We start from the raw sequence: 26264 nt of genomic DNA, 5'->3' as shown, positions 1-26264 counted from the left end.
GAGAGAAGCTGTGGTCGCCCCACGCCGCGCGTCCGCCCGGTCCCCTTGCCAGTCCAGGCGTCCTCGCGCCCTGTGGGCTTGGAGGAGCCGGTGCACAGTCTTGGCAGGAGCGGAAATGGTCGATGCAAGATGGCGGAAGAGCCTTGGTCCGTGTCCCATTTCTGTAAAGTATCGCTACCATTACCGCTTCGTCGCTTCCCCCTCGGGGACGTGAGCGATGCGAAAGGAGCGGCGTTGAAATGGGAACGCCGAGCTCCTTTGGCTGCGTTAAATCACAACCAAACACAAAGTTCGTTTCATGCCAAGACATACACGCACCCTGCAGCCATTCTAAATTTGTTGTCCATCTCCGGCGTATTTTGAATATATTACCCAACTGCAATCTACCTTGTACAAACAGTATCACACTTAGATTTGTAAGTAGGCGCCCCGATGCTCAAATGTCTGCGCGCTGATTGTAATTGTGAGGAAATATAAATGAATGGGAATGAGTCATTTTTTTTTTTTTTCTATTAACATCACCAAAAAATGTCCGTGCAACGCTTCCTAGCAGGGTAAGTTGGCGGGACAGACAAGCCGAATCAGGCACGAAATACCAAACACAACTCTAACTTCAAACCAACGACCCAAAGGACACGGACAGCGCCCGAATAATTGAACATTCCTTTTTAGGTGCAATTACTCTGAACGTTTGCAGACCTTACGACCACAGTTGCGTCGGCGTCGATACAAGCAGCTTCTTGCATGTCCAACATCGCCCGGTCCAAAACATCTGGAGAGGGAGCCGTCCCGTAGCGTTTGGGGATTCCAGTGTGCGCCGGGGGGCCTGGCCGCCCTGCCCGTCTGGAGGGGTGCCCCGAACCGGAGCAGCGCGAGGCCAAAAGAGAGCCTTTCGGATGGAGCCCCCCTCCGGGCTCTGAGTCCTGGTCCAGGTCTGGTTCTTCTCTGGGTGCTCAACATGGCAGGAAAGGGAATCGGGCCTCACGTTCTTGGACCTCGGTTGACATTGAAATAGGTGAAGCAGGGGTTCTTCGGCTTGTTGAGAGGTTTGGTGCCTCGGGTGCATTCCGGGTTCTTGTGATCGACGGTCGCACGCACGGTTCCTGCGCTCTGCTCTGACGTGGCGTTTTTCCAGCCAGGCCTTATTAAAATATCGGTTTCTATCGTTCATAACTGTTTTTAGCACAAGCTTGCAGAGTGCTTTAGCATGGACTGGGTAATGGGGCAAAACGTTTAAGCCTTGTTAAAACACACTATTAGATGCCCGTTCAAAATGTGAGACTTTCTGAGACATTTTAATGGCACAGCCTGACAAAATGTCAATGACTCAGTCCTGTGTTCCACAACGGAAGCTGAAACTGCCGGTTACCTGCCAAGTGTAAGATAGATCGCATTAACGGTTGTGGAGATAATCGAATGACATACATACAGACAGGCAACGATTCCTGCTTTTTATAGTTAGACAGTGCATGCCGGTTCAAAATTGAAGACGTAAAGACATGTGAATGGCTCAGTTTAACAAGTGGGGAGTGGTTATGGCACCACCTGCAGGTGGGAACAGCCAGCACTGGAGACCGGAAGGGGACGCAGCTGAGGAAGATTGAGCTCTCACTCTCTCTCTCTGTCTCTCTGTCTCTCTCCCTCTCTCCACACACGCACACAAACGTCGCGACTTTTTGTAAATAAACGCCCAGCAAAGCTGGTTTTCATTGTACCTGCCTCCGTGTCCGTCGCTCCACCCCGCAAATACATGAGGACCTGTTATAGCGGTGTAGTCGGCAGGACTGATGGATGGACTGATAGCAGGAGGACCGGCTGAGTCACGGCTGGGCCAAGCCCTTTCGCCGCCTGGTGGAGATCCGGGAGAGCCGGGCTGGCCCTCAACCACAAGCGGCTGCTGGCAATACAACAGCAGACCCGGATCCTGGCGGAGCTGATCGTCCAACGCAAGGAGGATCAGGGGCTGCTGCCAGTCCCCGACCAATCAATGTGCCCCGGCCGACGGAGGCCGATGACCCCGGGGCATATGTCACCACCTCTGAGGGCACAGCAGAGGCGTGCGGCTGGCCTGGTTGAGTAGCACTGGGCAATACGCCTGCTTCCCCTCCTGAGAGGGGGCGGCGCCAGCTCAGCAGGCTCACCTGTGACACCGCTGGCCGCCCCTTCGCCCTCACGCAGCGGCTGCTGGATGCCAAGCGGCGTTGGCTCCAACCCGAGTCCCCCCTTTGCTAAATCTCCTTTTTGATGACATGGAACTCACATTACAGTCGCGCTACTTTTTGTAAATGCTTTGGGTACATTGAAAACGCAATTCTGGCTACAGCAGGTTGCCAGTAGGAAGCGACGCAACCTCCTGTTTTCAGTCTCTTACCTTAGTGTGGATGTGGCCAAAAGAGCAATGAAACCCTGAAAAAAATCAGATGAAACGCACTGCATGTGGAGATGTTTTCTTGGTATAACACATAATGACTGTGAGCTCTTTGTAAGGCTTACGTGTCCGCATTATTGGACTCCATTTAAGCATAGTGTGAAGCTGCAGCAGAGCAGCGTCTCTGCAGAAAATATATTAACGTTTGGTTTAATGTTCTACAATGATCCAACAACAGCATTACATTTTTTTAAAGAATGTTTGCTTGCATGCATGGCTCAAGTGAAATAATTGCCACATGACGTTTCAGTTTTGCTCAAAGGGAGTCTTGCTCTTATTCTAAACATAATTGTTCCGGTTTAGTTTGAGCAGTAAGGGCACATAAAGGCTGTTTGCTTACTTCAGTGGGAAAAAGTGATAAACTGGCTTCATAATTGGAGCGTAGCCAGCAGTTGGAGTCTACTTGAAAGTTTCAGCCAAGTGCTGAGTTACTTTTTTTCCCCTGTTGGTCGCCGGTAGTTAGCAGTATTCCACCAAGGATGGCAAATCTTACCGATACGACCTTTAATTAAACACTGTCTGAGCATAACGTTGCTGTTTGCGCAGTTTACGTGAAAGAAGCTGTATCCCGGAGCATACTTTGAACTTCACTCTACGACCAGTCTGGGTTTTGTCCTGGGAATAAGGTGCGATTTTTATTTATTTATTAAAAATAAATAAAAGAAAATAGGATCAGACAGGGGGATTGAAACGTTGCATGGAAAAATGGTTTTGCATCATAACAATATACACAACAGAGGGGGATGGGTGATGTTTATTGTTACACGAATGTTGTTGTTACACTAATCTCTGTCGCAATGTAGCTTGAATGTTATTCTCCCTTGTAAGTCGCTTTGGATAAAAGCGTCTGCTAAATGACTAAATGTAAATGTAAATGTAAATGAGCATTTATAAACAGACATGCAGCAGCAACTTATCACCTTAAATTCACTGATGCCTTGAGTAAATGTACCTTCAATGTATGTTTGTATATATATATATATATTCTTAAATTCTTCAAGGTTCTTATTCTCGTGGGGTTATTGGATGTTTCCCCCTTCTTGTGGCTTACCCCCCCCCTTTGACAACCCCCCTAAAACCCCACAGAGCTGGTGCATTCCTCTTCTCTGTGAGTTGTTCTCCTCTATTATCCCACTTTTTATACTGACAATGATAATTCCAGCAACAGCCACCGCACTGCTGCAACATCAGAACCACCAACCAACGCGTAAAAAAGGGCCCCCATGTGTTTTCGGTGGGCTGTGACGTCACGTTTTAGGAACTGAATTGTGACAGAAATTTTAAATAAATATATAAATACATTTTAAAAAAGGGAGACCAACTCAGGGACGTGGAATCATCATCAGTCCTTCTCGGGGTCCTGGTGCGCAGACGGTGGCGCGGCGCCTCCTCCCCCTGGCTCTGCAGTGTTCACCGATCCGCTCCCCCCCCCCACCCCCGTCTCCTCCGCCTTCCCTCTTGCACCGCACTCCCGCTTCCCCTCCCCTCTCCACCCGCCCCTTGACATCCACCTCGCCCGGGTCCCTGGGTCTCAATCTGCCTCCGTCCGTCCGTCCGTCCGTCCGTCCGCGCCTCCACCCGGCCCTGTTTGGATGTCTCTTGCGGTTATCGAGTTCTCAGAGCGGGGTTTTTTTGTTGTTTTTTTGGGGGGTTTTCTTTCACCCCCCTCCACCTCCCAGTAAAGAACAACACTCCTGCAGTGGAAGCATCAGCTCGGGAGGGTTTTAAAGGTGGTTTTTTTTGGTGTGTCTGTGTGAGAAGCGAGGGCTGGGGTGGTGGTGGGAGAGGACGCAGTCAACAACATCATTTATTAGAAGACGCGTCAACGGTCGCACGCCGGGTGTGGACAGGGGACGTCGTCCCGGCCGTGTCCCCGCACAGTTCGTCCACGGGAACGCCGACGCGTCTCCCCCGGGAACAACTAACGTGGCCGCGTTAAGTTTCGCAGAGGTAGGAGATCCGGCGGGGGGCGGGGGGCGGGGGGAGAGAGAGAGAGAGAGGGGGAGAGAGAGAGAGAGATTCGGGAGAAAGCGCCATGGACGGCTCCGCGTCGTCTCCGAGAGCCCAGCGCAACAAGGCACCGGCGTCGCGGTAGACACCCAGGGAGGACCGGAGGTAAAAAAAAAACAAACCCAAAACGCTTTCCAACCGAGATGGGTGATGGTGTGAGTGTTTTCAGAGCGGTGGGGTTGTTGTTTTTTTTTTTAATCTTTAAAATGTATTTTTTTTAATTATACACAGCTTACCAGGCTGCGAGGGTTTTTTTTTTTGCGGTGTGTGCTTCGTCTCCAATTGACTTTTAGTCTCAGCCTCTTATTCGCCGACGCCAAAGACGCAAGTGTTTCAGTCCTGCGAAATGAAGGCGTGCGGACTCCAAAGGAACGCGTTTCTCTCGTGCTTGCCACCCTCAGGAACACTGTGGAGGATGAAGTTCATTTCCTGAGGCGAGGAGTTGCACCCCGAGAGCTGCGCCCAGGTGAGCGGCGCAGGATTTTGTGTTTAAAACGGATTATGTGCAACGGACGCTGTTCCTCGTCGATGTTGTGTAATTTATAGCACTCGCTATTCATAGTTCAGTGGCACCTTTTCTGAAGAGTACGTTCACTCACAACTGCCCGCTGAGATCAATTACATAAATGTAATATATGCAGTACACGAATTCAAAATGCTGTCTGTGGTATTGTTGTGTCGTAGACTATATTGGACGCATGTTTTTTTATTTTTATACATATATTTTTTTTAATCATTTTTAATCATTCTGTCCTTCCTATGCCTCGTGAGCTTTCTATTTTAATACCGCTTTATTATTACTCGATCATTATTTTTTTTAAACTGTTTCGTTCTCAACCTAAAGTGATTAAGAGTCCTCTCCACAAAGTTAAAAGTATAATAAAATACAATTTATACAGAGTTTGAGGACAAGCTGCAACCGTTTTTCAACCTTCATCTTTTATAATTAATTACCAAATGCATGGCTAATTGATAGTATTCCTCTAGCCTGAGGCATCAACAAGCAGTAACATTATTAAGTATCCTTTCAGATATAATATGCAAGTATACCATGTGCATATATATACAATACAATTCAGCCTTCAGTGTTTCCAAATCTGGAGGGATGGACATATAAACATTTGTGTGTGTGTGTATGTGTGTGTGTGTGTGTGTGTGTGTGTGTGTGTGTGTGTGTGTGTGTGTGTGTGTGTGTGTGTGTGTGTGTGTGTGTGTGTGTGTGTGTGTGTGCGTGCGTGTGTGCCTTCCGGCATCATGCTGTTAACAATATTGGGGCTAATGACGGCTTTCATCTTTTATTGCAGAAACATCATTTTTTTGGCTGGTTTACTGAAATGTTGGACGCCATCTAAGTGGCATACAAAAAAAAGTACCCCTTGGGATGCTGCTAGCCCTACTGGCAAAGCATGGATGACGGTGACGATATCAAAAAATATATGTTTGCGAAATGAACGTATTCCTATGATGCACAAACTGGGCAATGTTTCTTTTCCCCCCAGAGGTGTCTGGAAATTTGGGGCTGAGCTGGTTTTCTCTCGAGCGCCACAAGAACTCACGCCTTGCGCTCCCTCAAGCTGCCATCATGCTACCCAGCCGCCCTCCGCTCTTCTCCGCCCGCCTGTTAGCCCCCCTCCTGCTCGTGCTGCTCCCTGGGCTCACTCTTGTCTCCCAGGCCGGCGCCAGCCCGCCAGCCAACTGCTCCGGTGAGGAGAGCTGCTCTGAAGGGGTGGTGCTGCCCACATGGAACCCGCAGAACCCCTCGGCGGGCGACAAGGTGGCGCGCGCCATCGTCTACTTCGCGGCTCTCATATACATGTTCCTTGGGATGTCCATCATCGCGGATCGCTTCATGTCGTCCATCGAGGTCATCACCTCCCAGGAGAAGGAGATCACGATCAAGAAGCCCAACGGCGAGACCACCACCGCCACCGTGCGCGTCTGGAACGAGACGGTGTCCAACCTCACCCTGATGGCGCTGGGGTCGTCGGCTCCGGAAATCCTGCTTTCTGTGATCGAAGTCGTCGGCCATCAGTTTGAGGCGGGTGCCCTGGGGCCCAGCACCATTGTGGGCAGCGCAGCGTTCAACATGTTCATCATCATCGCCATCTGTGTGTACGTCGTGCCCGAAAACGAGACCCGCAAGATAAAGCACCTACGGGTGTTCTTTGTCACCGCCGCCTGGAGCGTGTTTGCCTACATTTGGTTGTATCTGATCCTGGCTGTGATCTCCCCTGGGGAGGTGGAGGTGTGGGAGGCAGTGCTTACCTTCCTCTTCTTCCCCATCTGCGTGATGCAAGCCTGGATCGCAGACCGACGGCTGCTCTTCTACAAGTATGTCCATAAGCGTTACCGCGCCGACAAGCACCGCGGCATCATCATCGAGACTGAGGGCGACGGCGTCTTCACCAAAATGGACCTGGAGATGGACGGTCAGGGGGTCAACTCCCACGCCCACCCCAAAGATGTGTTGGACGGAATGCTGGAGGGGGTGGAGGAGGGTGGTGGGCTCGACCCGGGGAAAGTCCAAGAGGAGGAGGCTCGCAGGGAGATGGCTCGCACGCTGAAGGAGTTGAAACAGAGGCACCCGGAGAAGGACATGGAGCAGCTGATCGAGATGGCCAACTACCAGGTTCTGGTCCAGCAGCAGAAGAGCAGAGCTTTCTATCGTATCCAAGCCACACGCATGATGATTGGAGCAGGGAACATCCTGAAGAAGCACGCCGCCGACCAGGCCAGGAAGGTGGTGAGCTGCCACGAGGCCAGCGGGCAGGAGGAGGATCCCCACACCATCTACCTGCAGTTCGAACCCTCTCACTACCAGTGCTTCGAGAACTGCGGGTCGCTCAAGCTGTCCGTGGGTCGTCACGGCGGGGAGAGCGGATGCACTGTGAAGGTAAGAGGCGGACATTTTGGTAATGCTGTCCAAATGATATTTAAATTCAACTTCTCCACATTGGCGAATGTTTACGGTGAATCTGGATAATTAGTTGTTGATGTGACACATACAAATTAAATAAGCTTAGTTTATTTAGATGCAGTCTGCCCCCTTTCACGATTACTAACAGGTCGACTATCGCACGGAGGATGGAACCGCAAACGCTGGCTCCGACTATGAGTTTGCAGAAGGCACACTGGTGTTCAAGCCCGGCGAGACGGTGAAAGAGTTCACCGTGGGTGTCATCGACGACGACATCTTCGAGGAAGACGAGCACTTCTACGTGCACCTCAGTAACCCTCGCATCGTGCACCGCGCCGAAGTTTCCATCCTCGAGCCCACCTCCATCACCTCCAGCAACAGCATGATGGGCGGCAGTATCCTGCCCGACGTTCAGCCCAAGGCGGCGCTCGGCAGTGCCCACACCGCCACGGTAACCATCTACGACGACGACCACGCCGGCATTTTCACGTTTGAGAGCAGTTCCATGCGGGTCAACGAGAGTGTAGGAAGCATGCAGGTGAAGGTGCACCGGACGTCCGGCGCGCGGGGGAAGGTGGCTCTGCCCTACCACATGGTGGAAGGCACCGCCAAGGCTGGGGAGGACTACGAGGAGGCGGCTGGCAAGCTGGAGTTCCAGAACGACGAGACCATGTAAGTGACCGTCCTGTCTGGTTTCGACTTCTCTTAAGCTTGGGTACCGCCATGTTGTCGGGCGTCAGTGTGTTGGCTTGTGCATTTGGACCACAAAGACAGGAAGTTCGTATCCACTAAGATAGGCGCGGCGATCGTTTAAGTTTCTTTTTCCTGCAATAATACATTATGTTTAAAGAAATGAATTTGCCGCCTCAGGATGGGTCAAAAAGCAATTCTGACAGACAACTCTCCAATTTACTTTAAAATGATCTTATCTTATCGTTCCCGGCGAGGTGTACAGCAAACATACTTAGTGAGCTAGAAATACAAGAGCGACGGGCAGTGGATGCAGGGAGGTGGAGGGGGCGCAGTAACACAGGTGGGGCAGGAGGGACTGGCTCCTTTAGTAGGCCGGCCCATAAGGGGCGTGGAGGTGGGTGGCGCCGTTAGGTTGCCTGACAGAACTAGCTCTGCCAGCTACGCATCATTAATGTAAATAACATACGTTCAGAGGAACAGCACTTCAGAAACGACGCCGCCAAATTCCCATTTTTCTAAAAAGAATGAGTTAGAAAGTTATCGCCTGGTTTCGTTGACCTGGTTGACCAAGTTTGCAATTTTACAACCTGGGCCTTATTAAATGGCAGTCCCTATAATTTCTAAATGTTCATGGCACAACCTCGCTGAATGCTTTAGTATTTAGAAACTTACCACTCTGCTGCAGATTCTCATCGTGCTTGAAGGCAATCCAGTGAGGCAAGCCATTAAGCCTGAAAGGAAAAAGTGAAATCTCCCTTTCAAATGCAGGAAACTCACATTTTATTCTCAGTAGTGGAGCGTTCAGCGGGTTTGTGCTAAAAATGATGGAAACCAACAATTGAACAGGGCCTGGATTAAAAAAAATACAGAACCTAGCGTTAAACATTAAGAACAAGTAGTTAAATGTTTGCTATCAGCATTACAGTGGATGATCAAAACACACAGCCCACTGCAAAATAGCCCCAAGGTATCGTGCGCACCAAAGGATAACGGTGAGTTCAATTTCTCACTCCAACACGTCTGCGCACTCCTCCGCACATTGCTGCATGACATTTCCAACAAGTATTTTGCTCTGCGTTCACTGTAGCCGAAGCCTCTTCTTTCCTGCTTCCTTACTCCATTTCAACTTCTGTTGTTTTTATTGTATTCTAGTAAAAAAAAACAAAAGGCTCTGAAATTCAACGGCTACATTTATTGCTCATTTGATTTGTCGTCAGGGTAAATGGAAGGGGAATGTAAACATATAGAAGCGTTGCCAAGTGAAGCCAGCTCACGCCTACACCTCTTTATCACCTTCCAATGGAGGTTTGGTATTTAAAATATATATAATTATTTTGGATTCATCTGGGATCGGTAGACTTGCCGTGTTTGTTTTTAGAACGATAATAGATTTTTAAAATGATCAAAATGAGCACAGCGGTTGTTCTCACATTTTAGAGTTTTTCCTCAAATGGGTTGTTTGGTGATAGGTTTAGCGCTCCATTGAGCGGACACATTTGGATGAGTTTAATATTTCAGGAGGACGAGAGGGAATACGAGCAGATTTAAAATGGTGTGGCGTGAAATGAAACTGGCTGCAGTACAGAAATCTTAAGGGTGGCAGAATAAGGGTCAGAAAATAAAAATGCCGCAGATTTGGGGTTTCGTTCCGTGCATGGTAACAGGGGAACCATGGCGGCTTTGTTTCAGGGAAAAAATGAAAGATAGAAGCCGGCCCCGTGGAGAATACAGGATAGTGAGCGTTTAAATTAGGAGTCAGCAGAAACGCCGGCATGCAGATAGGAAGATACAAGTTTATAGTCATGGGGCTGGAGAAGGGATAGACAGACAGACAGATAGATAGATAGATAGGCAGGCAGGCAGACAGACAGACAGATAGTAGATAGACAGGCAGACAGACAGATGATAGATAGATAAGATACTTTATTCATATGTCCCATAAGAAACAATATACAGTAGATAGTACAACTCACAGTTAACTGCACACAGTGATATATGGCAGGATGCTAATGGATACTAATGGAAAATAAACCAGAAAAATTTAACCTGGAGAATTCAATCAGTAAAAACAGAGTGAACCTCTGTGTTAACAAATGAATGCAAATGACTGCAGTTCGTCTTGGGATTGATCGACACTCAGTCTCTTCAGCGGATTTGATCGAGGCCGACAGTCGTGGAGTCGACGCGGAACAGAAAGCGATCAAGGAGAGAGAGCCTGAAAAGAGAATTCCAACGAAGAGCGAGGGGTAAAACCACGGCCGAACCGAAGCTGCGCACGTACGTGCAGTACGTGTGCGACGAGCCAATCTGAGTGAGGAGGACGCGAGGGCCTGGGTGTGGGTGTATTATCTAGGTCGGTTGAGTGGGAAGAAACACAGGTGAATTCATTGTGTCAAAAGAAAAGGCAGATAATCCTTTGTTGCCTCTTTTTTTTTTTTTTTCTTTTCGTTTTTTTGGAGGCCGCACGGGAATCTAGAACTATATCTTTCTGTATTTGTCAGTTGTCTCGATCAGTGCTTCAGCGTCCGCGTTTTATAAATTTCTTCTACCTTTGTGTTAAGTGTTCATGCGTTCCCGCTTGTTACGCTATTTCTGAGCATGACTTTAAGGTCGCGTTGAAATGACTAATCAACATGTTGCTGCATATAGCCACAGTGGAACGTTTTGAATTGTGTTGCTTAGTGACGCCTTTTTGAAAAAACTAAAGCACATCGGCGACCTGACGTGCAGGTGTGATTAGAAGTTGTTATGAAGTTATTTCTTATCCATCCTGACACGTGCCGGATATTACTGCAAAAAAAAAAAAAAAAAAGACATATGAAGATATTTGTCGATGGATTCTTCAGTCTGTGACACGTTCGGTTGAAGCAAACAGGAGCAGTAGCCTCTTCCAAGCGCAGGGTTCTGAATAAGTGATTATTCATGATTTATTCGCTTGTTTGGTTTAGAGGTGGGCTAAAAACGGCCCCTCGCGCTCAGCTGCTTCCTCCCGCCTGGTTTTTGAACGGGCATTTCCTAATATGTCTGTTTGTGCGGCGCTTGGAGGTGCTGATTGTCAATTACCCCGGCCAGCTGTCCTCTGGTGGGGAGTGGGAGCTGTCCGGGGTCCTGAACTCCTCTCCCAGGGGTAGCTTGGCCACAATCTGCCTCTTTTTGGCTCTGCGCGTTTTATTTCTCTTCACGGATCCCGTCGGTGCGTTCATAATTCGAGGGAGCAGGTTTTCAACTGGTGCTCCCGTGATGGTATTCCCAACTCAAGAAGCTTGACACCAGTCAGCAGAAACCCGGGGGCTTGTGTCTGTGTGTGTGTGTCGCTGGTGCATTTGTTGCATGTGTTCATGCAATGCATTTTGTGTGTGTGTGTGTGTGTGTGTGTGTGTGTGTGTGTGTGTGTGTGTGTGTGTGTGTGTGTGTGTGTGTGTGTGTGTGTGTGTGTGTGTGTGTGTGTGTGTGTGTGTGTGTGTGTGTGTGTGTGTGTGTGTGTGTGTGTGTGTGTGTTACTCTTTCCTCGGCGCCCCTGTGCATCTTTGCGTCTGTGTTCTTCAACCCGTTCAATACACAAGCTTGCAAAGGGAAGAGGGGAGAAACGAAAGGCAGAGTTTAAGATCTTGTAGACGAGAAATCGCCTTCTAAATTCTGCACTACAATAAATTGATTTACAGACACAAAACAGCCCTGGATTGAGATCCATTTCACGTTCTGCATTTATGGATTAGGGGAAGATTTGCATAAACCCTTTGATGGTTGTGTTTTCTGGTTGACTCTCTTTTTTTTCCCATCCACTTGGTGTGTGTGGCACTGTGCAACATATAGTGAAGACTGAGGTAGATAAAGGGAGCAGTTATATAAGCTGGCATGAGAGATGTGGGAAATCGATAGGCTAAGTTTACCACACGCTGTTTTTACGCAGACTTTGGGTGCACGAGGATGCAGTATGATGAAACACCAGCAGGATTTGGATCGGTTAGAACCAACATAGGCTTGGAGCGCCGGCTCAAACTTCAACACCATCTCTGAGCCGTCACCTCATTAAGACAAGGAGTTTGGATTCATCTGGTTTGGTCATTTGCAGAGGAAAACGGTAACATTTGAGTCTTCTCCCTCCTAATGACTGCAAAGCGCTTTGCTTCTTTACTCACATTTTATCTCCAAGCCCTCCGTGATTTCTATTTTCATTGGACTGCACGTCTTCCCTATATTATTTATTTTTTTCTCCCCTCCTGTAAATCCCATTTCATGCACACTAAATGTGCATGAACATCTTACCAAATTTTGGTGAGATGTTGCCACACATCAGTCGTGTTAACGGTTAACACACGCATCACATCATAATGATTGGCAAAATGTATCTCAACCGGACATCAGAAATACATTTGGTATGCATAGCAAGTCAAAAATCCCAAACCACGAAGAAGCACCTCATTATTTCTCATTTGATTTTTTTGGGGAGGCTTTTTTCAATAGATGATGATTTGCTGTGGACTTACACGCACTCCGTACACTGTCTTTTTAAAAACAAGGATATGTGAACACACATAATGGCAACGCCGAGCAACAATACAGTATTAATAACAAGGACGTATTAAGGAGCAGGGCCAACTTGTGCCTACAGAGCAGCTGTAATCCTTCCTGGAATGTTGCTACACAAGTCCTGGATGTGTGGATGGATCAACATCCATCGACGCACCATTCTTCGAGTAGAAAAGACTCCAGTTCTTTGAGAAAGGATGAAGTGGGAGGAAAATCTGTTTTAGCACTCGCTCCAGATCTTCCCATACAGTTTCCAGAACAGAGGAGGCTCTGGTCGGCAGTTGGCTGCATCCAGGCCTTCATGAGACAGCTCTTGAAGCCACTGTTGTTCAGCGGTTGTGATTGGAGCATCATGAGGGATCAGTAAACGGCTTCATCATCCTTGGGCGTGAGACGACGACGACGCTGGGCAATTATTGGACCCCATCAGTGAATCCTGTCAAATGAGCGTCCGTGCCATTACAGATCCCCCGCCGTGTTTAACAGTTACTAACAGACATGAACGCTTCCTTTGGCGTACACTCTCCCAGATGTGGAAAGTAGGGTGAAAGATGACTCATTACTTTTTTCTTTGCTCAGCGGTCCAGGTTTTCGTGCTCCTTAACCTACCGAGCGCCATTTGAGTCAAGATTAAATCAAATAAAATAATAAATATAAAAATATATAATATAAAAATAAATACATAAAAAAAAAAAAAAATAATAATAATAATAATAAATAAAATTTAAAAAGAACAAATATATATATATATATATATATATATATATATATATATATATCTCAATAACCACACCCCATTCATTTGCATTTAAGGAATGGAAATGTCGCATTATGAAATAAAAATCCCCTTAAATAAATAAATGTGGAAATATGAAATAAAAGTACCCTGAAATTAATAAAAACATCCTTTTAAAATTAAAAACGATTTATTTAACAAAATGTATATATTTATATTTACATTAATTTATTGATACATTTATTGACTCATGTATTTTTTTCAGGATTTATTTCATAGGCTTATTTATTTATTTATTTATTTATTTATTTATTTATTTATTTAATATTGACTCAAATGGCATTCCATATAAACCAGGCTCGGGATCTTTGTGTGTCGGCCTTGGATAGGCATTTTCCCAACGGCAGCCCCGCTATAAGTTCTAGTTTTGTGAAGCTTACCACACACCGTTTGTGTTGAGACCGGGTCACAGAACTGCTGATTCAGTTCTGTGGTCACTTGAAGACCGCAGACCACAGAATTCAAAGGACCACCGTGGTCATTTGAAGCCGACCATCTGAAGAATTCATCCACTTTCAAGTCTCTTGAAATGCGACCGCTGGAGCCCCTCCATTTTCCCTCCTTTTACCGTTCGAGGGAGACTCGGCCAGGAAGTAGCGTCGCCTGGCTTCACATTTTTGTGTCTGACTGGGCATCAGCCAAGCGCCCCAGTGTCCTCCGACTCCCAAAGTCCAGATCCCGTCGGCTTGAGGTGTAAAAGGCGAGCGTCGCTGACATGGACCCGGGCGTCTCTGTTCCTTACACGAGCCATTACGCGAAAGAGAAAAGAAAGAGTTTGGCAGGAGCTGAACGGATGGATGGTGGAACAATGTGAAGAGGAGGAGGAGGATCTGGGAGCCTTTCAACGAGGAGGAGCAGGGATGACATTTTGGTCGGATGCATCCCCGCGTGTTTCTGTGTGACGTATACGCGCGAGGTATAAGTGAATTATACGACGACACCGCTGGGGGGGGGGGGGAATAGAGTGGTGTGATGGAGATGGCCGAGCCGTTGTGGAATACAACAATGGGTGCAGGCGTTTCAGGAATACGACGTCGGTCGAGAGCAACAGCATATTTTAAATAAAATGCCAACATGCGGCTTTGTGCAGTGAATCACCGACTTTTTAAGTGCGTGTTTTTTTTTCTTTTCTTTTTTACGCGTTTTTTTTTCCGCCCACCTCCAGAGCTCCTAGTGCGTTCGATCCTGAGAGTACATGAGTGGACGGAAATAGACAACCGCCCACATGATATTGGGAAGGTGGAGGGAGAGAGAGAGAAAGAGCCACACTCCACCACACATTTTCAGCGGAGAGAGATCTGGTGAAAATGCACCTACGTGCCAGGTCACAAATGTCTATGTCCGTAAAATATGAATGTGTTGGTGAATATCTAGTTTTCATTAATTTCTTTAACTGGCAGGTGGCTCTATAGCAATAGTCGATGAGCATCCAACGCGTGTGCTCTGTTTGGCATTGTTTAAAACTGTCTTGTTATCACGGGAGTGTTCGGCGCATATTTCAAGATAATATCTTGTCTCAGGAAACGCGGAGGCTTTAGAGAAACGTCCAGCGCCATCCGACTGGCAGATGTTGCACTCGCTACAGAGGAATATTGGAATATTAGAATATATTGCTTCATACGATAATGATGTTTTGCAGCCAATCATGATGTCGCCATTGGCGTCTGGTGGCGATATTGGAGGGAGGGCTAAAACCCGAAAGTCTAAGAGCAGTTTGCTAATTAGACCAGAGGCAGAGGGAAGTGTAATATAAAATGCAATAAAATGTAATGTAATAATATAAAATACAGAGATGCGGCCGTTTATAGTGTCATGGGAAATGGGAACAGAAGGGACAATTATTCTTGAAACTTACGGTTTGTCCCTCTGGGTCAGCTGTGAGTTGCTCGGAAGATGTGTTCCCATTCCCCCAGTCTGTTTTACTTCCATTTTTTAACTGCAAATCGTTTTTTAATAAATTATTTAAAAGTCCACCTGGTTCATAGTAATGCCCGCCATCGGCCTCCTGCGGCCTTTTCCTGCAGATCAGTGCTGTTGTCGGGCCACTGCGATTGGTCAAAGGGCTGTAATGAGTTCAGCCCCTGCGGAGGCGTGTCGCTAGGTAATTTATGCGCCACACCTCACCCCGATTGGCTGACACACAGACGACTGAGCTGCACCTTGGGGCTGATGGGAACTCAATTGGAAGTCGACCCATCCCCCGCGGCCTGACGCCACCCAGAGCCTGTGTTCTTCTGCCGGCCACTGGGCGGCGCCGTTTCAGCGGACTCGCCATCATTCCGCCGTCATTCACCGTGACGATGTTTGGTCAAACGAGGTATTTTGCGTCAGAATCTTAGGCCTCGGCGGGAAGGCCTTTCGGGTCTTGACACTCTGGCTGCCCTTTTTTATGCCTGCAGGAAGCTTCTGGATGTGAAGATCATAGACGATGAGGAGTATGAGAAGAACAAGACCTTCACCATCATACTGGAGGAGCCTATTCTGCTCGACGTGGGACAGAAGCACGGTGAGTCAACCAGAGACGGTCGTACAGCACGTCACTCACAGTCGCATCAAAACCACGCCATTATCTAATGACTTTATTTTATGAGGATGTCTTCTGTGAATAATTTGATAGCATATTCACATGATTTGCATAATGAATATTCATATCAATTTTTACATCATTGGCTTGTACATAATGATTAGTGCCTTTGGGGAACAATTCAATCATGCATTAACTATAGTTACGACTTTACAAAAGCTCCCCCCAAAAAAAGGGGGAGGTTTGGGGGATTTTTTGATATTAAGTCATTGTTTATTCGTCGATAATAATGGGGGTTTTGAAGCATTTTTAGATTAAAATGTGATTTTTCCCATTGCCAGGTGACTCCAATGACAACAAGCCGGCGGTGGACCTGGAGGATGTGGCAAAGATGGGCTGCCCCAGTCTAGGCGAGCACACCAGGCTGGAGGTGGTCATTGAAGAGTCTTACGAATTTAAGGTGCATCAACCCAACAGCTTTTGCTTCCTTTTTTTTTTCCTGCCTCAATGCATTTAGATTGATTTCAAAATATCTCCCCATTTGATGGGAGCCGATGGGGCAAATCTTACTTAAAGCGGGAATCCGCGAAATTGTCTGCGTTGGGATGGATCACACTACCAGCCCCAGAATTCCATTAGAAACTGTCGAAAGTGGGTTTTTTTTTTTTTCAATGACCGGAAACACATGCGATGGCCGTTTCGGGAAAAAAAAAGTGCCAGCTAATAAAAGTATCAAATGTGCGATTTTTTTTTAAACAAAATACTCTCACGGATTACCGCTTTAAGCAAGACAGAAAGCCGCTAAATTTATTGTTTCATTGGATTTTAGAGACTCTGCTAAATACACCAACCACACCAGGGACAGCGTTGAATAAAGCAGGATGACAATTTAAAAAAAAAAATAAAATGTTTTCGTTTTTTTTAGAAGCTGCCTTAAACGCCGGCCTCTGCCGTGTTTTTTTGTCATTTGGATGTAGTCAGTCGGAGTTGCACAGCAGATGAACATGGTGTGATTCTGTGTTTTTCCCGCTGTTGCCCTGGCTGCAGAACACCGTGGATAAGCTCATCAAGAAGACTAACCTGGCTCTGGTGGTCGGGAGCAGTAGCTGGAGGGAGCAGTTTGTCAGCGCCGTCACCGTCAGCGCAGGTGAGTCCCCGAATTCCCGCCAGCGTCCTTTCCCACTTCCCATCAGACCACACGCACGGCGGATTCGGCCGCAAACCGGGTCCGGCCCCGCCAGCTGTTGTCGCCCGGCTTTGTCAAAAACCCAAAAACGAACGATTCTAGTCACAGAGGTACGAGGCATTCAAAGTAAAGCGGAACATTTTCGTTGCTTCTCAATTGCCGGGGAAATTATTTAGGCACTTTCAAGTCCCTGGAGACTTGAGAGTTCTAAGTTCTGCAAGTGTATGCAAGATGAGAATCCTAGTTTTGCCGGCGCTGAGGCTAGGCGCCCTTTTAGCGTAGCCATCTATCAAAAATGCACGGCGCGGTAAATTCTTCATCGGGCCCGCGAGACGTCATTGTTGACGCCTGCCTGAACCGATGAGAGCGATCTGCAGGACGCAGGCACCTGGAAGTAGTCCACCGTCAAATGGAGCGTTTCCCTTTGAATGATGGAGGAAAGACCCCAAGCTCAAGTAAGAGAAGCCAAGAACACGCTCTCTCATATTCACGTTTCTTCTTTATATTTGCACAGAATCCCATGCGAACGATAAATACATGCACGCAAATAACCTACATACAAATATATAAATAATGGTCAGGTGCACCGACTAGATTATTTACAGAGGGAACCATCGGTTGTTGCACAACCACAATCGCTTAAAGAGAACACACACAAAAAAAAAAAACATTTGAATTTGGTTTATATAATGTAGTCATAACTTCCTTTTTTTGGTGACAAACCTGAGTGTTCAACGCCGCCTGCGAGCCATCTCAACGCCGTGTAAACCTGGATTATACGCTGCGAGCGCATATTCAGAACACCACTCGGCTTATTATCGTGGACTGTTTCGAGGACGCGATTCCTGGATTATGCTTTCTCCGGACATTCTAATACTTTACACAGGATTATTTCTTGTCCATTGCTTATGTAATACACCCACGGGCTTATATACATTTGGACTGTAACTCTGCATTATACTATATTATATAATAATATATTATTACCATATCATCATATTATTAGACTGTTATTTCATGCTATACTCTACTTCAAACTACTCTAATATATTTACTTGGTCATTATACTACCACTCAGTATTATAAGTCATTATAAATAGTTAATAGCATATACTTGACTTTACTGTATAGTTGTGCTTTAGGGCTGAGGCACATGGATTTCCCCGTAGGGATGAATAAAGTTTTATCCCCCCTTTTATATCACCTCATCTTCTTTTGTCCAGGCGACGACGAGGAGGAGGAGAGCGGGGAGGAGCGCCTGCCGTCTTGCTTCGACTACATCATGCACTTCCTCACCGTGTTCTGGAAGGTCCTCTTCGCCTTCGTTCCGCCCACAGAGTACTGGAACGGCTGGGCCTGCTTCTTCGTGTCCATCTCCCTCATCGGCGCCCTGACGGCGGTGACCGGCGACCTGGCCTCCCACTTCGGCTGCACGGTCGGCCTGAAGGACTCCGTCACGGCCGTGGTGTTCGTGGCCCTCGGCACCTCGGTCCCAGGTGGGCGTCCCGTCTCTCCCCGCGGCCGTTGACGGCGACCGCCCGTGTGCCCGATGAGGGAGGCGTTCTGCACTCAGAGGATGGGTTCGCTTTTTTATTTTTCCCACAACCCTTATTAAAATGTGGGCTCGCAGCATTTAGAACTGTTCACAGCGCCTTACAACTGACAAGTAAACAGAGCTCGGATGCAATCCAATGGGGCAAACGTTCAAGCCTTAAAAACACGTCAAATCTCCTTTTTCTTTCTTCCTAATAACAGTTATATCGCTCTTTGTGTTAAAAACTGCTTTTTTTGCGATTGGGGCGCTGCTACAGCAGGTTGCCAGCAGGAAGCGACGCGACTACCTTGTTCCTAGTCTTTTATGTGAGCGCGGATGGAGCCAAAAGAGCCGATTTTTCGAAAAGTGCAAAAGAATCAATAAAACCCTGGAATCCCTGGTAAAGATGCATGGTCGGCAAAAAAAGTACGACACGTGAGGACTGACTATATTTAGACTTATATTTAGACCGTTTTTCGAAGAGGAGATTGAAGGTTTTTTGTTTTCGTTTGAAATGTTTGCCCCGTTGGACTGCAGGAGCTGCAGTAGAGCGCTAAGATTCAACGGTGACGCATCCAACGAGGTTGTGCTGTGAACATTTATAAATGATGGGAACTGACATTTTAATAAGGCCTTGGTAAAAAAAATAAATAAAATGGTAGCCTATCCTTTAAATATTAACAAGTAGTTAACCGTTTAGTAATCGTGTATCTCATGGTGTTTGACTTCAAACATCATATTTTAACAGTCTTACTATAAGATTTATAATGGAAATGCTTATATTACAGAGACATCAAACAGACACATTGAATTAAAAACCCCATCGTAACACCATAGTGAAACTTGAAGTCTTTCCAGATACGGTTATTGTTAATTATTATTATTATAATTGTTATTGTTTATGTGTAGACCGATGACACCATCGTGATAACAGGGCTTTTGAAAATACTCCAGTCTTCTTCACTTCACCTCAGCCCTCGACCACTTCTGTGAACGAGCTCTGGTTCTAATGAAGAACCACTTTCCCCCGGCCGGCTGCGCGGGCTTCACTGCAGTGTGAACGTACGCCTCCGTAATTGCTACGGATGAAAAGAGATGGCAGCGCCTTCCAAATCTGATAAAAATCTCAACGCTTCCTGCGGGGTTCTCTCCCCCCTCCAAAAGGCAGGAAGTGCGATGTGTCCGTGGGCGGCTTCTCATTTCCTTCTTTATTCAAAATTATTATTATTATTATTTTTTTAAACAACCCTGGTGAGATTAGGGAGCCAGCAGGATGTAAAGGTTTTGGCTTCTTGTAATTGTTTGATGTATTGGCATTTGAGTCATTTCGTAGTTGTGATTGGAGCTCTCATTCCACTTCATTCAGAGTCGTCGTGATGCGTAATATGACGACACTGGAGGTCGGGGAGAGGCTGGTTCTCTCGTGGCGCGGACCCCCCCCACCCATTTAAAATGTTACCGTGTGTTGGGTAGGACTTATTGAGGACGTGAAATCACTGATACCACTTTCAAATTCGCCACGGCTTTGTTCTGGTGAGGTGCGGTTTGGTGCGTTTCACTACAGACGATAAGAGTTATACAGAAAAAATACAGAATATACAAAATGCGATACTATGCACAGGATATCACGTCTGTGCATATCACTATGCACAGCCGATCTTTGCGTTCTTGCCAGGAAAGGCGGACCCAGCCACCAACAATGCAAACAGCATACAGAGGAGCTCATGCATTGATATGTGACAAATATTAAATATGGGATTTTTTTTTTTTTTTTCCCCCAAAACGCTTTTACGGATTAGCTCTTTAATATCTGACGTGTTTGACATGTTTTGATGGTCTCTGGTATCAGATGTTTGTATTGGGGATAATGTGCAAAACCCTCTGTAAACCAAATATCCGGCTGGTATCCGATATCTGCGAACATTAGTTTACACAGCTGCATACAAGCCCACCTGCACTTCTTTGGGTCATACATTCTGTAAATACAGTAAAACTACATTAAGATGGAAACACACTCTGGCCATCAATTGGATAAAATGTTTCTGTGTCATATTTATATTTGGACGGCAACAGTGATAGTCACTGCATTCTGGTCCAGGTTAGATTTTGCACAGGTTTAATGTGAAGAAGGTCTCGGGATCTATACATAGAAAAACATGTCTGAAGGAAGAGTTATTTTTAAAAACATCCCGCTGCATACGCGCTGTTAAGTACTTTATCCTCAAATATTTTTAACAACTTTTGAACTATTTATTTGAAGGCCCTAAGGAAAAGATAATGCACAATCCACAAATGTAAGGTCATTTAAAATAAATAAATAAAGAAATAAATTACGCCTTCGTAATGCTCCAAGAAAGTCAATGGTTTGACAAACTACAATGAAGAGGCATTGACTAGATGTGTGAAAAATATACTTAGAATTAGTATGCGCCATTACAAGCCACTAAAAATACAGGGAACCACTTATCCAGATATATAAATTAATGAGATTGTGATTGAGATTGAGATTGTGATTGAGATTGTGATTTTAATTGAGATTGAGATTGAGATTGTGATTGTGATTGTGATTGAGATAGTGATTGACATTGTGATTGAGGTTTAGATTGAGATTGAAATTGAGATTGCGATTGAGATCGAGATTGAGATTGTAATTGAGATTGCGATTGAGATTGTGAATGAGATTGTGATTATGATTGAGATTATGATTGAGATTGAGATTGTGTTTGAGATTGAGATTGTGATTGAGATTGAGATTGTGATTGGGTTTTAGATTGAGATTGTGATTGAGATTGAGATTGTGATTGGGTTTTAGATTGAGATTGTGATTGAGAATGTAAATGAGATCGTGATTGTGATTGAGAATGTGATTGAGATTGTGATTGAGATTGTGATTGAGAATGTAAATGAGATCGTGATTGTGATTGAGAATGTGATTGAGATTGTGATTGAGATTGTGAATGAGATTGTGATTATGATTGAGATTGTGATTGAGATTGTGAGTGTGATTGTGAGTGTGATTGTGAGTGTGATTGAGATTGAGATTGTGATTGAGGTTTAGATTGAGATTGAGATTGTAATTGAGATCGAGATTGTGATTGTGATTGAGAATGTGATTGAGATTGTAATTGAGATTGTGATTGTGAATGAGATTGTGATTGTGAATGAGATTCTGATTATGATTGAGATTGAGATTGTGAGTGAGAATGTGATTGAGATTGAGATTGTGATTTTAATTGAGATTGTGATTGAGATTGTGAGTGTGAATGAGATTGTGATTGAGATTGTGATTGAGATTGAGATTGTGATTGAGATCCAGATTGTGATTGAGAATGTGATTGAGATTGTAATTGAGATTGAGATTGTGATTGAGGTTGTGATTGCGATTGTGATTATGATTGAGATTGTGATTGAGATTGTGAGTGAGATAGTGATTGAAATTGAGATTGTAATTGAGATTGTGATTGAGGTTGTGATTGCTATTGTAAATGAGATTGTGATTATGATTGTGATTGAGATTATGATGGAGATTGAGATTGTGATTGTGATTGAGATTGTGAGTGAGAATGTGATTGAGATTGTGAGAATGTGATTGAGATTGTGATTGTGATTGAGATGTGATTGAGATTGTGATTGAGATTGTGATTGTGATTTTAATTGAGATTGTGATTGAGATTAAGTGTGATTGTGATTGAGATAGTGATTGAGATTGAGATTGTGATCGAGATTGAGATCGAGATTGAGAATGTGATTGAGATTGTGATTGAGATTGTAATTGAGATTGAGATTGTAATTGAGATTGTGATTGTAAATGAGATTGTGATTGTGAATGAGATTGTGATTATGATTGAGATTGAGATTGTGAGTGAGAATGTGATTGAGATTGTGATTGAGATTGAGATTGAGATTGTGATTGAGATCCAGATTGTGATTGAGAATGTGATTGAGATTGTGATTGAGGTTGTGATTGCGATTGTGATTATGATTGAGATTGTGAGTGAGATTGTGATTGAAATTGAGATTGTAATTGAGATTGTGATTGAGATTGTGATTGAGATTGAGATTGTGATTGAGATCCAGATTGTGATTGAGAATGTGATTGAGATTGTGATTGAGGTTGTGATTGCGATTGTGATTATGATTGAGATTGTGAGTGAGATTGTGATTGAAATTGAGATTGTAATTGAGATTGTGATTGAGATTATGATTGAGATTGAGATTGTGAGTGAGAATGTGATTGTGATTGTGATTTTAATTGAGATTGAGATTGAGTGTGATTGTGATTGAGATAGTGATTGAGATCGAGATTGAGATCGAGATTGAGATTGAGAATGTGATTGAGATTGTGATTGAGATTGTGATTATGATTGAGATTGTGATTATGATTGAGATTGAGATTGTTATTGAGATTGAGATTGTGATTGTGATTATGATTGAGATTGTGAGTGAGAATGTGATTGAGATTGTTATTGAGATTGTGATTGTGATTATGATTGAGATTGTGAGTGAGAATGTGAGTGTGAATGTGATTGAGATTGTGATTGAGATTGTTATTGAGTTTTAGATTGTGATTGTGAATGTGATTGAGATTGAGATTGTGATTGTGAATGTGATTGAGATTGAGATTGTGATTGTGAATGAGATTGTGATTGAGATTGAGATTGTGATTGTGACCCTCTCGGTATTTCTCCAGACACGTTTGCGAGTAAAGTGGCCGCCATCCAGGACCAGTACGCCGACGCCTCCATCGGCAACGTGACGGGCAGCAACGCCGTCAACGTGTTCCTGGGCATCGGCGTGGCGTGGACCATCGCTGCCGTCTACTGGAGGACCAATGGCAAGGCGTTCAAGGTGAACCCGGGCTCGCTGGCCTTCTCCGTCACCCTCTTCACCCTCATGGCTCTGGTGTGCGTGCTGGTGCTGCTGTACCGCCGCCGCCGAGGCGTGTCGGCCGCCGAGCTGGGCGGCCCACGGACCGCAAAGCTGCTCACCTGCTCCCTGTTCGTCTCGCTGTGGCTCATCTACATCCTGCTGTCCTCGCTGGAGGCCTACTGCCACGTGCCGGGCTTCTGAGAGGGAGGGAGAGAGAGAGAGAGGGAGAGAGAGAGGGGGGGGGGAAGGGGGAGAGAGAGAAGAGAGAGGCGCTCTCCCTTGCAATCTATTCGATTAAGCGCCCTCTCTGGCTGCTTTGGTCCATTTTAACAAACATTTATATCATATTTCTATCCTTATTTATTATCAGTGCTGTGCCGTATCCAATTCATTTCGGATCTTTGAGCCTTTCAACTCGGCCACCACCCACCGGGTTTCGGGGGGCCAAGCTCCTCTAGCCGCCGTCGCCAAACGTCGACTCGTTTCGAGGTGGCGCGAGTCGTCCTGCCGACCCGCACCCGATCACGCTGTCGACGCAGCCCGTGGGGGGGGGGCGCAGACACTCAGAATCACCTCCCTCGCCTCCCTTTCCTTCACTCTTGGTCTCGAAATGACCGACGTTACTGACAGCCAACATACCCCCCCCCCGGCCTACTGTATTTGGTTTCTTCTCTGTGTGACTTTTTGAAATTCTTTCCAAAAAAAAAAAAAAAAAAAAGAAACAAATGAGGTTACGTTGGACATGACGAGAATACGGTCTTTACGAGGACTTGATTGATTTGATTGAAGAGCGAGATATTGCATGTTACGCCATTACACATAGATAACATTACGCTGTTTGTATGTGTTAACGACACTATTATTGATGGTTATTACTCAAGTTATCTATTGGTTACTTATTGTATACTGTGTCAAAGATGAATATGTGACTGAGGGTAGGTGTGTTTATTTTTTGCACGTGTTGGATAAAAAAAAAAAAGGGGGAAAAAAAAAAAGTTGTGGTGCTATATTTTCCTGTATTGTGTGTGACCTTTCGATATGGCTGTTAATGCGTGACGGTCCATGTGATGAACAGCTAAGCACAGTCTCTCCACTGCCTGGCGCTCGGTTCCACCAGGCCAGTTCCCCGCCCCGGCCACAACAGCCTCGTAGGATGCGGCCGGTCCAGGGTGCTCTGCGGGTTTTCACACGCGTTTTATATATTTATGTGTGTGTGTGTGTGTGTGTGTGTGTGTGTGTGTGTGTGTGTGTGTGTGTGTGTGTGTGTGTGTGTGTGTGTGTGTGTGTGTGTGTGTGTGTGTGTATATATATATATATATATATATATATATATATATATATATATATATATATATATATATATATATGGGACGCTGCAACTCCTATCCTTCCAAAGCAGAGATCGTGCGACGAGTCGGGCTAACGACATGAATTGTTGAAGCGCATTCAACTTTTCTGTGGGTTTTTTTTTTTTCTGTGTGTGTGTGTGTGTGTGTGTGTGTGCGTGTGTGTGTGTGCGTGTGTGTGTGTGTGTGTGTGCGCGCGCGTGTGCGTGCGTCTGTCTGCACTTGCACTGGTACTAATTTGTCTCTGGCACTGAAGGGATGAAGGCACAACTCCACGTCCTCAAACTATTGGCTCAGTAAGCGCGGGGGTAGAAACGGTTAAAAGTTGTGTCAGTGAGATTTTTACTACTCCGTGAAAAGGCTTGAATGGGGATTTTGGGAGTTAGTTGGCAGCTGATGCACGCTTGCTGCAAAGCAAAGGTGTGTGCGCTCACTGTAGGAGGGGGCCCACTTAATCGCCGTCGCAGGAGTCCCTGTGGGTGGCCAGCAGATGGCAGCATTTTGCAAATCCTCCTGGTGAAACCCTCAACTTAAAAGCCCAAACCCTTGAGCAAGGACGCAGTACGGACACAATCCTTCTGTTCGTTCACACGGGGCGTTTAAACATTCCCCCGCGGCGGTGAGGACCAGCGTTACTCTGATAAGCACAGATATGTCAAAAAAAAATATATATATATATATATTATTAAAAAAACCTTTCATTTGAAAACAACAAACTGAACTGTGAACGTCTCCTCGGCTGACTCCACAAGTAATGCTGAGTTTGTTTGTTTTTTCGTTTTTTTTTTGTTGTTTTTTTTTTTTAATTGAATCCAGAAACTTTAGAGCCATATTTATTGTAAAATGATCCAGGGGAGTAGTCTTTATATGAACATTGCTGCTTTGATCTTATTGATATGCACGTTTTGTGTGAAAAGTGAAAAATAAAAGTTGTTGACTTGTTATGATACTTTTTTTGTCTCGATTCGACACCACATTGCCTTCAATCAAAATCCAAATGACTCCCAGTGCAATATTAGTTGTCCCAGTACTACAGTAGTGTAGTCCTGGTGAGTGTCATGGACGCCGCGGGGTGCTACTTCGTTCAGTTCGCGTGCCAGAGGTACACTAACAGTGACCATACTATAATACCCCCTCAGTGGAGACACAGCCGCGGACCTGTCGAGCGGGGGAACAGGCGCTTTCCGAAAGAGCCGACCGAAGGGGGTGTCGGCGCGTCCGAGGGGTGCGCGGCAGCGGCTGCCCCCGGGACACTGCCGCGAACCTCGGGGCCCCACCGACGGCAGAGGGGACGGCGGCGCCGCGACGAGACGTCTCGGACCAGTCGAGCGGAACCCTGACCCCCCCCCCCCCCCCCCGCCTGGCGGCAGTGCGACCCGGGAGACGCCGGCGCCGTTTAACCCCCTTTCCGCCATCGCACGCCCGGTGAAT

General features: G+C 45.9%; 1 protein-coding gene across 1 annotated transcript; it reads left to right on the top strand.

Moving 5' to 3' along the window:
- Positions 1–6128: 6128 nt before the first annotated feature.
- slc8a4a (solute carrier family 8 member 4a) lies at positions 6129–23688 on the top strand (the record flags this gene model as incomplete). Its single annotated transcript, XM_080014136.1, has 7 exons — positions 6129–7331; positions 7504–8027; positions 15774–15880; positions 16240–16358; positions 16946–17045; positions 18308–18580; positions 23309–23688. The coding sequence occupies exons 1-7, from the start codon at positions 6252–6254 to the stop codon at positions 23686–23688; spliced, it is 2583 nt and encodes an 860-aa protein (XP_079870262.1). The 5' UTR covers positions 6129–6251.
- Positions 23689–26264: the final 2576 nt, after the last annotated feature.

This window comes from Zeus faber (genome assembly GCF_960531495.2).
Source record: "Zeus faber genome assembly, chromosome: 14".
Classification (NCBI taxonomy): domain Eukaryota; kingdom Metazoa; phylum Chordata; class Actinopteri; order Zeiformes; family Zeidae; genus Zeus; species Zeus faber.
This window is presented reverse-complemented; position numbering and strand designations above follow the sequence as displayed.